A 14,661-nucleotide genomic window follows, 5' to 3' on the forward strand; every position below is an offset into this window, starting at 1 on the left:
CTCACCAAAGATTGAACTTATGTTTTAAATTATATTATTCTTTTTTGATGCAATATGTAAACAGACCATTTAAATTAAAGGTGGTGATGTTGGGAAATCCAAATAAGTTCCATCATTTAAAAAATAAAACAAATCTGCTTTGTTATTTATTGCACCATTTTGCTTTATAGCATTTAGCACTCTACTCATGGTTTCTACCCATGATAGAGAGATAATTTGGGATGATGTATTGGGTGGAGGCACAAACTGAATCAGGTCCATTGCAAGACATGGTTACAACTTACAACCCATGCTCCACTCTCAATCATTGCACTGTACTCATGGTTTCATTTATGTTTACAATTTTATTAGGCAATATAAGATTCAAAATAAACAATCATTCAATCTCTAGGTAAAACTACTTTACCAACATGACCATTGAACTATGGGGCAACGGTGATGGAATGGAGATTTTGTTGCAGGTTGGGGGTGTAATTGCCAGTGCGTTATGTGCTGATATCAGTAGGGACAGGAAAGGTGACAGATAGGGAGAACAAGGGAATGGGATGGAAAGTTAAGAAATGGTTGTCATTTTCTAGGGTTGTTCTAGATTTCTGTTTTCTGAGAGAGAAGGGAATGTAAGAAAACTTGAAAGGAGAACAATGTAGCAGCTTGGGTTTATCAGTTTGGACTTTAGTTCCAAGTTTTGTAGGTTTCACTTGGTTTTTCTCTCTATGTTTTTTGGGCCTTTTAAACAGTTGGGATAATCTCAAGTGTAATCAAGTTAATAAAAGTTTCTAATCACATGGGGTTTAAGTTAAGCTACTAGCATCATCATCATCTAAGCCTTATCCCAACTATATGCAGTTGGCTGTGTGCCTGTATCCGGTTTCACCATTCCGTTCTATTCAGTGTTTTTTTTATCAGCAACGCAGACTTTATTTATTGATAAGATTAAAAAAGCATATGCAACAAGAAGTTGTGGGCCCAAGAGAAGAAAAACCACTAATTACAAACCAGCCCAGAACATAGATTGTCTTTGAATGCCTTGTTTAGCTAGCCCATCAGCCATACTGTTAGCTGATCTCTTGACCCATCTAACTTGGATCAACATGTCTTTAGATATCTGCTTGAAGCACCTGAGTTCATTTCTCAGCTTCCATATTACTCCTTCCCCTTTTCAGCCAGTTTACAACAATCTTTGAATCCCCCTTCAATAATCAGCCTGTTAATCCCCATTTCTTTGGCTTTTTCAACACCATACACTGCTGCCATCAGTTCTGATCTCACCACATCACCATGCTGAATAGGACCTGTGTATATGGCTAAAATATTCCCATTCTCTTCCCTTATCACCCCACCATTACCTGATGGTCCAGGATTTCCCATACAGCTACCATCAAGGTTTAATTTCCTCCAACCAGCCACTGGAGGGGGACCAGACCTCATTTGTTCTGGATTTTCTAGAAGCAGTATTAGCAATTGTTCCCCAAGATCTGAAGAAGTTTATGTCTTAAAGTCAGCAAACAACTTTAATGTTTTCACCCAATGTGCCACCCTTAGAGATATTGCTTTGATCAAAGTTTCTTTGCTTCTTTCCTTTGTCATAAAAAAACCTTAAATTTCTTTCTTCCCAAATTGTTCAAACCACTGCTGCTCTAGTGCACCTTCCCATAATTCTTCTTCTACTTTTAGAGCACTTGAATGTATGAGAATTAAATAATCCTTTCAGATTAATAGGAGTCGAGCTGCAGCCAAACAGAGAGGAAAACCATTCCCAAATGTAGTTAGAAAAAGGACAGGTAATTAAAAGGTGGAAGGCAGTCTCACCGTCTATCTTCATAAGGAAGACCAATTTGGGGACAAGCACCAATTTGGTCTTTTTTTTCTGAAGCAAATCACAAGTGTTAATGGAGCCATGAAACATTTCTCAATGGAAGGCACTGACTTTATATTCAGTGCTTTATCACATAAAAAAAACCATTCTATTCAGTGCAATATCCATCATTAAATATGGGTGCTTAAGTCATTTCTTATTACTTCCACCCAAGCCCTTTTCCAGTTTGCTCCTAGCTCTTCTGGCTCATTCAACTCGTAACATATCACTTTTTCTAACAGGTGCTGTAGATGGTGGAAATCTTGAGTTACCATGTCCTGGAACCATTTTAGGGCTTTGTATATGTATGCATGTATTATGCATGCATGTGTATGCTTAATTTTTTTTATTAGTATATTTTCTGATTTACTTGACCATTGTAGTGTGCAGTTTTGCTTTGCCTGATGCAAAATTTGGCTTAAAGATGATTGCTCAACTATTTTGTATTTGGTTTCTGTTGCCACCTTTTATTAACTCCTTTAGTGTTAATTCTAGGATCCCAGCAAGCTTTCAGCATATCGGGATAGAAGATTTCCTGGTTCACAAGAAGAATTTGAACATGCGCTACAGACTTCTACAACTGTTTATGTTGGGAATATGTCCTTCTACACAACGGAAGAGCAAGTTTATGAATTATTTTCTCGAGCTGGAGAGATAAAAAAAATAATCATGGGTTTGGATAAGAACACCAAAACCCCATGTGGTTTTTGCTTTGTCATGTATGACTTTTTCTCCATAAAACTTACTAGCAGCCTGCAAATCATTTGGAAGATACTAATTGGTTTTCTACTTGGAATGCATCTCTAAATGACTTTGAAACTAACATTTTTTCAGCTACATTTGCATATTGATAGTCTAATTCTATAAGAGATTTATTAGCTCTGCTGGATATTTTGAATCTGCTAAAATCGTCTGGTATATTTGGTTTGGCACATAAAATGCATTAAAATGTAGCAGAATTACTAAAAAATTTGCATCCAACCAAATGTGGGAGATAGGAAAAGGTTCTTTGGACAGTTGGGAATTGATTAGACCTCTTTTCTGTGTTTTCCATGAAATACTGTTATTCCCACTTCCCAGTTGCTTCTTGTGCTTCAATCTAGAAGGAATTTGGAAGGTTAGTACTGTATCCAGTTTATCCCTTCCAGGACCCCAGATATCTGTGAACAACATTGGGTAATGGCTTTTAGCATTGATGATAGCCACCACAACCTCTTAGCAATCATGTAGGTGTTTGGCAAGTCTTTTTTGAAAGATCTTCTGGAAGATCTGACAGCCAAAATACGTAGTGGGCTTTTACATAAAAATCTTGGCAGCCCACAGACTGTTCGGTTGGAGGCGCATCTTTCCGTGTGTCTTTCCGTGCGAAGATGAGACGTAAAAAGGCGAGAAGCTCCATTTCCAGCTTCCTGAAATAAGCTCAAATTGAGCTTCTCACGTCTTTTTGGGGTGCAGTCTTTTGGTGGCTAGATCTTCCCCCAACCAAACAGGAAAAGATGAAAACGCATGCTGCCGGGCTTTTAAACAGCCGACAGCCCGCGCGGAAAGATGCGCCAAAAGGGACCATAGTTTTTGCCCTCCCCTGCTTCATCCATTGCAGTTCAGGGTGACTCATTTGGAGAGGAGCTTTGCTTGACAATTGGTGGCAGCTCATGGGGCAAATTTTAGACCCTCAGGAGTTGAGCTTTTATTTTTTTTTGACAGCTAGAGAAGTAACACTATTTGGATTTTCTATGAGCCTATTAGTGGGGGTTACTGAGGCTGAGGAAATGGATTTTTTTTCTTGGCATTTAGGTTCTCACCTCCTAGAGGTGGTCATATCTCTAGATTGAAGGTGATCGAGAAAATGCTATTGGATGGAGCAAAGGCTCTAGAATAGGCCCTTGGAGGCTTCTCTATTTGCTTATTGAGATTAGGTATCTTTTTGGTTCTTATTGGCCCTTCTTAAAATGAACTCTTGTGGATTTAATGCTATATTGCTAACACTTTACCAGGGTATGAGGTAATAAATTTGAAGTACACATAACAGGTCCTCTCTGCATTGAAAGCTTGTATATATAACTACATGCTTGTACAACTTTACATGAATTTTGCTTGCCTTATTTTTGCCTGATGCCTATCTTGTACATTTTAATTTTCTATTTCTATGAATTATACAAATCTTTTGATTGTTGCTGTTCCGCTCTCCTTTCAAAAAGAAAAAAATCTTAAACAAAATATATTAGGTAACTTGTTATTGGAGGGTAATTCATTCTACAGGTTATCAACAAAACAAAAAAAAAAAAAATCAATACCATCTTGTGGGAACATATGAAGTTGTATGGCTTGGACAATCTCATTGGTTAGGGATATATGACCAGTGTAATATTCTCAAATCTCACTGTAGAAATGACAATGCACTAACTGACCAAATGCTATTTCTTAATTAACAACATTCAGATACAGATTTAAATGCTTTTCATAGGAGAACAATTCTTTGGCAGGGGCTAAAATGAAGAAAAAATGATTTTAAAGTTTCTATTTTGTCCAACTGGTCTTTGACTTGCATGGTTCTGAATTCCCATTTCTTACTTAATGGATGCACTAGCATAGATGGGGGTTGCATAGGTGAGGAATATTCATCCTAGAACAATCATTTATTTGATTCATCTTTGAATTCTCTTTTCTTGAAGGAGAAAATACTTGCCTTTGGTATTGGTTTTTTCCTGCAAGGGCTTGAGTTTAAGATGGATTTATGAAAGGAATGTTTGTCTTCTTCTTGTATGGTTGTGCATGAATCCAATGTCTTGGCCCCCTGTCGCACCCTTCTCTTGGGCCTGTTCCTGTAGCTTCTTTACTACATGAATGCAATCAAACACTCTTGCTTGCCCTAGCTCAAGGAGATCCACTATGGTGCCTTGCCAGACCAAAAAGGGAAAAAGAAAGAAGTGTTATATCTATGAGTTAGTCTCTAAATTTGGTTTGAATTGTGAACTTTAACCTCTCAATGTTATGAATCATTCAGATAAAGACCTTTTTTTGTTAAGTCAGATAAAGACCATGTTCTGATTTAGTTTTACCATTTTGCATGCTATCTTTGAAAGAAGTTGTTTAGTGCTGCATTTTGATTTTTCTAATTCATTTTATGTTTTGTATCTTCCAAGTTCAGTGCATATTGTTGGGATAGGGCTAATTTTTCTACTTCTGCTGCTGATTACATCTTTTGGATGCTCTACTTGCATGTCATTAGTCCTGGGGTTTCCACTATGTCTTTTATTTGCTGCACTTGTATGTTATTAACCTTGGAATTTCCATTTCTGGTATATAAGAAGCATGCATCATTATATTTATATCTATTCTTAGGTTTTATATTTCCATGATTCTAGTCTTGAAATGATGAGAGATGAGCAGTTTATATTGTTTAGTGCTTGGGTGTGAGCATAATCAATGCTGTCTTTTGATAATATATTTCTAATTACTCTAACCTGGTTTTTGGCCTCTTGGAGATGGATCACCTGGTGTGACTTCTTATTATTCCATTTTCAAACAGCAGCCTGCGAGCCTTAAAAATTTTATTTTGTCTAATTATTTAGCATGTTATTCAGATACTACTCTAGGGGTGATGCTGAGGATACTGTTAAATACGTAAGCGGGACAATTCTTGATGATCGTCCAATTCGTGTTGATTTTGACTGGGGATTCCAAGAAGGAAGGCAATGGGGTCGTGGTCGAAGTGGTGGACAGGTTAGGTTAGCTGCTTTTTTCTTGGCTGTATTTATTGAGTGTCTACTTTTTCTTATATGGATTTTATCTTTTGTACAGGTGCGAGATGAATATCGTACTGATTATGATCCTGATATCCTTTTGGAAATTTATGAATATATGTTCTTATTTCAAGTTGTTCATATTAACTTCTGAAAGGTTCTTTGTCTTCTGGAGTTGTTGGCCTTGTCTGCAGTTATCATATTTTCATGGTGGAAATTACAATTTTATATTTGAATTCGCTTATTACCAGTATGTTATGCAGTTTCTTTGTAACGTGATTGGGAGAAGTTGCAAGGTACCCCCATGTACATTATAGATGCAGTTTAAATGGTTAGTACAATCATGAATTGCTTTTTGATTTGGAGAATGGACTATGCTGTCTGTTAAATCTGCATGTCAGAATGTAAATCTACCAATCTTTTATGCTATGCTTTTTAATATCCAACTCATTTCTCTGTGACACTTACATAGGTATTGAATCATAGAATGTTGCCCATTTTATTGATTTCTCTATACATTACTGAGCCTCATTTTCTATTTCAGTGTTTAAAACTTATGCCCTGAAGCCATAGTTGTCAAGGTGATGCTTAGGTGAGTAGATGCTTTTCAAAGAGCACCTCAGCCAAATGCCAGGAAAAAAATAGCGTTATGTTCATGGTTAGGCGACTAGGCAGGCACCTAGAAACAATTATATAATAAATAATACTTTATTAAATAAAACAAATAAATAATAGGGTAGAAGACTTAAATATACCTTGAGTTTTCTTAAATTGATTTAAACATACCCTTTTGAGAAAAGAGATTAACTTGATTGAGAGAACAGAGAGTACATGAGATGATGTACAATCAGGCTACACACAGCTTACAAAGGCATATTTCTATCACTGTACAAAAAATCCCTCTGTTTACCAGATTTAGCCAAACTATCATCTACAGAGTTTAATTCCCTAGGAATCCAGCAAAGGTTTAGAGATAAGGAATTTAACAGATATCTAGTCTCATTTAAATAGTGGGCCAGTCTCCAAGGACCTCCTTCCCTCTCCCCTAACCACTTTATCGTGTTGCTGGAGTCTCCTTTGATTGTTAGATCAGCGAAGCCTAGGTCTCTTGTGATATGGAGCCCCGTTAAAGCAGCTAAAATTTCTGCCATTGTGGAATCTGCAACCCCAATTGGTCCACTAAAGACCCACATAGGGTGACTGTTATGGGCCCGGGCTAGGATCTCGTCACGGGTTGGTCCACGGGAAAAACTCCTAGCTTTCCCTTGCCCCTCCCTTTGCGTGCAGACCCTATGGTGGCGAACTAGGGGTGATTTGTTCAAGAGATCACCCTAACTCTCCTAAGCTCTTTCTTGATTGAAAATTGAATACCTTTATTTCAATTCCTAGCTCCTTAAATAGGAGATTACAAGATGGGGTTCCTTATTGTATTTGGCTAGGCTAGGATAATCTATCTCTAATCAAACTCAAATTCCTACTTCTTATGGGAAATAAACTACCTACTTCTAATGGTAACAAAACTCCCACTAAGAACAAGAGATAAGATAAGGATAGATGGGATAAGGGATAAGGTAAGCTGGTGGCGAGTTGGCCAGAGATAAGTGTGGGCCCCTAGTGAGTTGTCACGTGAGCCCCTCCTTAGTGCTGCTGCCGGGGGCGGCGGTAAGTCTTGCCAACGAATGTGTCCATAACATCACACCCCTCCTGGACAACAAGCTTGTCCTCAAGCTCGAGATCTGGATAGGCATTGTGAATATTAGACCAGGGAATCCAGGTGGCCTCAGCTGATGGCAGTCTGTCCCATTCCACAAGGACTTTGAAGGCACCCCGATTGACGCGTGACCAGACAAGGGTCCGAGGTTGTAAAATGGGTCTGCTGTCCTTCAAGGGGGGTAGGGGAGGTACTTGATCAAGAGGACTCCCTGTAAAAGGCTTGAGTAGGGACACATGGAAGGTATCGTGGAGCCTGTTGTTCTCTAGTAGCTCGAGCTGATATGCAACTTTCCCGATTCGCCGTAGTACCTTGAAGGGGGGTAGGGGAGGTACTTGATCAAGAGGACTCCCTGTAAAAGGCTTGAGTAGGGACACATGGAAGGTATCGTGGAGCCTGTTGTTCTCTAGTAGCTCGAGCTGATATGCAACTTTCCCGATTCGCCGTAGTACCTTGAAGGGCCCGTAAAACTTGGGGGCCTGTTTAGGGGGAAATCTGCCTTTGAGAGAGTGTTGCCGATAGGGTTGGAGCTTCAACCACATGAACTGTCCGGGCTTGAAGGTTACTTCTCAGCGGTGCTGATCATAGACACTCTTCATACATGTCTGAGCCTACTGTAGGCGGGAAGTGACTTCCGCCAGGAGGGCGTCACGATCTTGTAGACTACGATAGACTTCTTCCAGCCTTGTCGAACCGGGTTCGTAGGACAGTAGGCGAGGGGGTTCCCGGCCATAGACAACCCGGAATGGAGTCATGCCAAGAGATGAGTGATAGGACATGTTGTAGCAGTATTCGGCCCACGGGAGGCAGTCCACCCAACGCCGTGGATGGTCACCCACGAAACAACGGAGGTACATCTCTATGTTACGGTTCACGACCTCCGTTTGCCCGTCCGTCTGCGGATGGTAGGTGGATGAAAAAGACAGAGTTGTTCCCTGCAATCGAAAGAGCTCCTTCCAGAAGGTGCTGGTAAAGACCGGGTCCCTGTCACTGATGATGGACTCGGGTAGCCCATGCAAGCGGAAAACATGTGTGAAGAAGACGTCTGCGGATGGTAGGTGGATGAAAAAGACAGAGTTGTTCCCTGCAATCGAAAGAGCTCCTTCCAGAAGGTGCTGGTAAAGATCGGGTCCCTGTCACTGATGATGGACTCGGGTAGCACATGCAAGCGGAAAACATGTGTGAAGAAGACGTGGGCCACCGAAACTGTGCTATATGGGTGAGCTAAGGGGATAAAATGAGCATACTTGGAGAAACGATCTACTACCACGTATAAGATTGATTTTCCGCCGACCTTGGGCAGGCCCTCAATGAAGTCCATGGAGATATCAGCCCAGGTCTGTGTTGGAAGTGAAAGAGGCTGGAGGAGGCCGGCCGGGTGTAAATTCTCCCATTTTTGTTGTTGACATATGGAGCAATTCTGGATGAAATCCCGAATCGAGGCCAGCATACTGTGCCAATGAAAATCGGTGTGGACGCGGTGCAACGTCTTCTGAACCCCTTCATGTGTGGCGTTATGAATGCTGGAGATGACGGTGGGAATTAATGGACAATCGATTGGAAGATATACCCGTCCCTTATATAGTACTAGGCCGTCGTGAATGGACCAGTTCGGTTTGGGTTCTCCAGACTGTATCTCTTGAACCAGGTCCCTCCATGTTGGTGACTGGGGCAGCACGTCCTTAATGCTTTCCAATAGGGTGACACGGGGCCGGGAGATTGCATAAAGGTGTATAGCATCTTTGTCATGCCTAGACAGTGCATCCGCAGCTCGATTTGAAGCCCCTACCTTGTGGTCTACTTGGAAGTCAAACCTGAGCAGTTTACGTGCCCAATGCTGTTGGGGTGGAGTGGTAAGCCACTGCTCTAGTAGGTACTTGAGGCTGTAGTGGTGTCTTGATGACGAAAGGTCTCCCCCACAAGTATGGCCTCCAGTGTTGGACGGCTTTGGCAAGCCCAATTAGCTCGCGCTCGTAGGCTGGTAGCTTTAGGTTCCGGTCAGCTAATTTTCGGCTAAAGAAGGCTATGGGGTGCTCTTGCTGTTGCAGTACTGCTCCAATGCCTATACCAGAAGCATCACACTCCACCGTAAATTCCAGGTCAAAGTTGGGTAGTTGCAGCACGGGGGTGGAGAGCGCATCTCTTAAGTTTGTGAAGGCGGCGTCCGCTGCTTCATCCCACTGAAATGCGTTCTTCAGCGTCTTAGTTAATGGGGCAGCCAAGAGTCCGTAATCCTTTACAAACTTGCGGTAGTATCCGGTGAGTCCTAAGAACCCGCAGAGAGCTCTAGTGGATTTAGGTTTGGGCCACTCTTGAATTGCTTGAATCTTGGAACCGTTTAGCGAGACACCTTTCCCGCTGATTATGTGCCCCAAATAAAGGACCAGTCGCTCCCCGAAGGAACATTTAGCCCGCTTCAGGAAGAGATTATGTTGGCACTGCAGTTCCAGAATCGTTCGTATGTGATGAACGTGCTCCACCCATGATGTATTGTAAACCAGGATGTCGTCGAAAAATACTAGGACGAATCTGCGGAGGTGGGGTCGAAAAACCTCGTTCATCAAAGACTGAAATGTGGATGAACGTTGGTGAGACCAAATGGCATGACCAGAAATTCAAAGTGGCCGTGATGTGTCTGGAAGGCTGTCTTTTCCACATCCTCGGGGGCCATCCGGACCTGCAAGTACCCTGATCTGAGATCCAATTTAGAGAAGTATTGAGACCCATGGAGTTCATCTAGCAGTTCGTCTACCACGGGAACCGGAAATTTGTCCTTGACGGTTCTGTTGTTAAGTTCCCTGTGGTCCACACAAAACCTCTAGGTGTTGTCTTGTTTCGGTACCAGTAGGACTGGCTAGGAGAAGGGGGAGCGGCTGGGGCGGATAATTCCTTGCTTCAACATATCCACACACTGGCTCTCTATCTCATCTTTTTGCAGGTGTGGGTAGCGGTATGGTTGGACGACAACGGGTTCTGATCTTGGAATTAAAGGGATTTGGTGGTCACATGATCTGACAGGTGGGAGTCCCATGGGGTTTGAAAACACATCCGGGAAGTCAGCGAGAAGTCTCTCCATCTCTGCGATGTGCATGGTGTCGCCATGGAGAGTATGCACCTGTGGTCTTTTCGCCCTCACCTTGGTTCCTTTCCATGTGACTTGTTTCCCATGCAGGTTGAAAGTCATAGTCAAAGCATTGAAGTCCCATAGGATAGGGCCGAGAGTGATGAGCCACTTGATTCCAAGAACTATATCGAACTCGTCCAGGGGCAGTACAAATAAATCCGTGAAGAACGGTTCAGATTCAACTTGTATTTGGATATTCTGGCAGATCCCAGGGCTGTGAACTCTCTCCCCATTTGCTACGGCCACTTGAAGTTGCGGTCTTCCTTCCACCGACAGTTTCAGTTGGAAGGCTGCTTGCTTGTTGACAAAATTATGTGTGCTTCCTGAGTCCACCAGAATACGCACGGGTTTCCCTGCCACCTATGCCTGCAGCTGCATGGTTTGGGAGTTCTGTATTCCGGTGATGGTGTGGGGGGAGATCTCAGGTTCCAGTGTTGTATGCTCCTCCTCTTCTTCCTCCAGTTCACCTACCAGGAGGCAGAATAACCGCTTGCAACGGTGCCCGGCTGAGTACAACTCGTCGCAGTTGAAACATTGACCTTTTGCTCGGCGTTCCACCATCTCAGCTCTAGATAAGCATTTGATGGGAGGTGCCGTTATGCTGCTTCCTATGCTGGTTGCAGGTTTGGAAGTGTTACCTGTGTGAAGCCGTTGTTCTCTGCTGGCTGCCAACAAAGACCCTCCTCCAGTTGATTTCGGGTTTGCCCAATAAGTTGCTGAACTCCCCATGCTGAACGACCCTCAGCTGTTCTGTAGCTTGCGCTCGAAAGCTCGGGCTAAGTTCATTGCAGTGACCAGGTTGGGAGGGCTCTACATCTCTACATCGACTCTCAGAGGTTCGGCTAGTCCAGCGGTGAACATATCCACCTGCTGATCTGGGCGTACTGAAGAGGCTCTAGCAAGAAGGGTCTGAAATTGCCGTTGGTACTCGGCTACGGTCCCGGTCTGCTTGAGGTTAATTAATTCCCCCAATGGGTTGCTTGTTAATGGGGGTCCGAACCGAAGGAGGTAGTATGACTTGAACTGATCCCAACTAAGTTCTGGTTCTTCCTGCTCCACTCGGTAGAACCAGAGCTGTGCTTCGTCTGTCAGATGGAATGCGGCTAGGCTGACTTTATCCTTATCCATGCGCTGATTACGAAAGAATTGCTCGCAACGGTACAACCATCCCAGTGGGTTGCCTCCGCCGCTGTATGAGGGAAACTCTAGTTGACTATACTTGGGTATGACCGCTGTTGGGGCGGCGTTCTGTCGTTCGCTGGAGCCCTCCGCCAGTTCTGGCCGGCGACTGTTGTTGGTGGTCGCCCCTTCAGAGCTTCTCTCCCTGGTGGAGAAGTACAACTTGAGTAGGCGCCGAAGCTCCTTGACATCTTCCTTGACTTCTCTTACTTCCGCGTGGTTCTCCACGAGTTGGTGCTCTAATTCGTGGACCCTGGATGATAGCTGCTCCATGTCGCCCATGACGTTTGGCTCTGATACCAAAATGTTATGGGCCCGGGCGTAGGATCTCGTCACGGGTCGGCCCACGGGAAAAACTCCTAGCTTTCCCTTGCCCCTCCCTTTGCGTGCAGACCCTATGGTGGCGAACTAGGGGTGATTTGTTCAAGAGATCAACCTAACTCTCCTAAGCTCTTTCTTGATTGAAAACTGAATACCTTTATTTCAATTCCTAGCTCCTTAAATAGGAGATTACAAGAGGGGGTTCCTTGTTGTATTCGGCTAGGCTAGGATAATTTATCTCTAATCAAACTCAAATTCCTACTTCTTATGGGAAATAAACTACCTACTTCTAATGGTAACAAAACTCCTACTAAGAACAGTAGATGGGATAAGGGATAAGGGATAAGGTAAGCTGGTGGCGAATTGGCCAGAGATAAGTGTGGACCCCTGGTGAGCTGTTGCGTGGGCCCCTCCTCAGTGCTGCTGCCAGCGGCGGTGGTAAGTCTTGCCAACGAATGTGTCCATAACAGTGACCGCCCCTTCTCTTAAGCATTCCACCAATTCCTGCTATTGCCGGATTTCCAGTAGCACTTACATCAAAATATAAAGTCACTTCCTTCTCTCTTTGATGGGAGATGCTCTTCCCTCCTGAAGGACTGGTAGAGGAGAACAACGCTTCCACTACATTCTGCTGAAGCATGTTCAGAGATATTCCTTTGAAGCTCTCCGAATTCTGCACCCACTGATTGCACAAGTATATTATATGAGAGATTAAGTCTCCAAGTGATCTACCTTTATTATCGAAAATGTGACCTTTTCTTTCTTCCCAAACACCCCACATTACTGCTTGAGCTACCATATGCCGGTATATTCTCCCTCGTTTATCTAGTCCACTTCCTTGCCATTGTCTTAAGAAATCTTCCATGTGTTCTGGGAAAACCCAGCTGTACCCTACTAGGTTATTTAAGTAAAGGCATATTTTCCTCGTTACTGAGCAATGTAAGAGGAGATGATCTGCCGATTCACCATTACTGAGACAAAGGATACAGACATGGGGAGAAATGTAAAGTCTTCCTTTGTTATTCAGAAAGACTTAAAGATACCTTGCGACTCTTTCATCCCTTATTTCCTCTCAAATTTTCAAATCTAATCTGAAAATTTCAAACTCATGTGAGTGGTGGGTTCTCTGTGTGTGTGTGTGTGACACAGGTGACATGAGAAACCAAGATGTTCCGGGCTGAGCAGTAAATGATGAACCGGACCAACAATCACCCTCAAATGCGTTCTTGATGCAGATATATAGATAGTGGAGAAAAACTTTTACTTAAAGCTGCATTTGATATGGATAAGATCCATTTTAACTAGCCTGAACTCTATACTCTTAGTTTTCAAACCATCCTTGCTCCAAGCAGTTGAATTGAATTGTTTGAACTATCACTTGGTGTCAAATGATCAAATCCAGTCTGGGTTAACCCTAAACCCAAACCCAAGAATTAGTCAAAATCTGTCATGACTCATGGGTTGACCTGCGACCTATATGGAAAACGGATCAGCCTAGCCTCCATGTCTCTTTTTAAAAAACTGTTTTAGGGTGCCCCAAATCCAAACTGTTTTAGGGTGACCTGCGACCTATAGGGAAAACGGATCAAAATCATTTTATTGGACTGAAACGGGGGCCCCACCCCCTTCTTTTGTTCTTAAATTTCTTGCATTTTCAGTTTTTTTCCCATCATTGGTATCTGAAACAGGGGCTCTGCCCCTTTTGTTGGTCTAGAACAGGGTCTCCACCCTCTTCTTTTCTACTTCATTTTCTTCTTTTATTTTAGTATTTGTTCCCTATTGTTCCCTAGGTTTTTGGTCTAAAATAGGGGCTCCGCCCCCTTCTTAGGTTCTTGTCTTCTCTTGGTCTGAAACAGGGGCTACACCCCCTTCAGTTCTTTTAAGTTCTAACGTGTAACTCTAATATTCTGTTTTGCCTACTTGAAGCAAGACTGCAAGAAACACAAGCACAAAAGTAAGTTCAGAGTTTTGAAGGTTAATACATAAAACCAAAAAACTAGTTCAGAAGGGGCAGAAATCTATACGCTTCCTATTTTTAAATTCCACCGCCTAGGCAAGTGATAGGCGCCTGGGCACCCCATGGTCGCCTAGGCTCGCCTTGGTGCCTTGGAAGCTATTTATTTAGTAGGTTCTGGTCTATTTTGTCCATCAGAAAATACATAATTTTATCAGATCTAGGTTTTGGTTTTTTGTGATGTCTTATTTGTTGCATGACTAAATTTACAACAATTACATGGAGGTTTCTCGTGAACACAAGCCCATGACTCAGATAGCAGTGGACAGAAGTGTTGAAGTACAAGAAGCTACAAAACAGAGATCGTCTTCTGGTGGAGAAATATTTGGTAGCTCGATGGAGGTTAAGAGATTACTAATTGAGGCGAGAAAACTATTTGGGAGAGGAGATTGGTATTAACAGCTACTAAAGAGGTGAGGAACTGGAGAAAGTTGCTGGATACAGTGGCCTGTAACTTAGGCACATCGGCTAATATGGCTTTGAAACCGTTCTCTGATAGGAAAGCTATAATCAATGCTGGTGAAGATGAGTGGGACTTCACCACCTTCGAGTCTGAACTGGGTTTGCTTCAGCTCCAGAAATGGAAGCCGCTCTGTAACGAATTGGAACAGATTTCTGGAAGTTTCTCACTTAAACTATTTGGCCTTCCGTTTCACCTGTGGAACGAGCCGAACTTGGAGAAACTGGTCACGATGCTGGGAGGAGCTATGGTGG

At 42.8% G+C, this 14,661-nt stretch overlaps 1 protein-coding gene across 1 annotated transcript in view; it reads left to right on the forward strand.

Annotated features, from left to right (window-relative positions):
- The window catches only part of CBP20 (CAP-binding protein 20), a 38,666-nt gene that overhangs the window by 6,355 nt on the left and 17,650 nt on the right, over positions 1–14,661 (forward strand). The window contains exons 3-5 of the mRNA XM_088965850.1: positions 2,351–2,574; positions 5,440–5,578; positions 5,657–5,690. Coding sequence (XP_088821976.1) covers positions 2,351–2,574; positions 5,440–5,578; positions 5,657–5,690 — 397 coding nt within the window. The remainder of the gene's footprint in view (positions 1–2,350; positions 2,575–5,439; positions 5,579–5,656; positions 5,691–14,661) is intronic.

Source organism: Nelumbo lutea, chromosome 1 (genome assembly GCF_056320005.1).
Source record: "Nelumbo lutea isolate HS-2025 chromosome 1, American lotus-T2T, whole genome shotgun sequence".
Lineage (NCBI taxonomy): Eukaryota > Viridiplantae > Streptophyta > Magnoliopsida > Proteales > Nelumbonaceae > Nelumbo > Nelumbo lutea.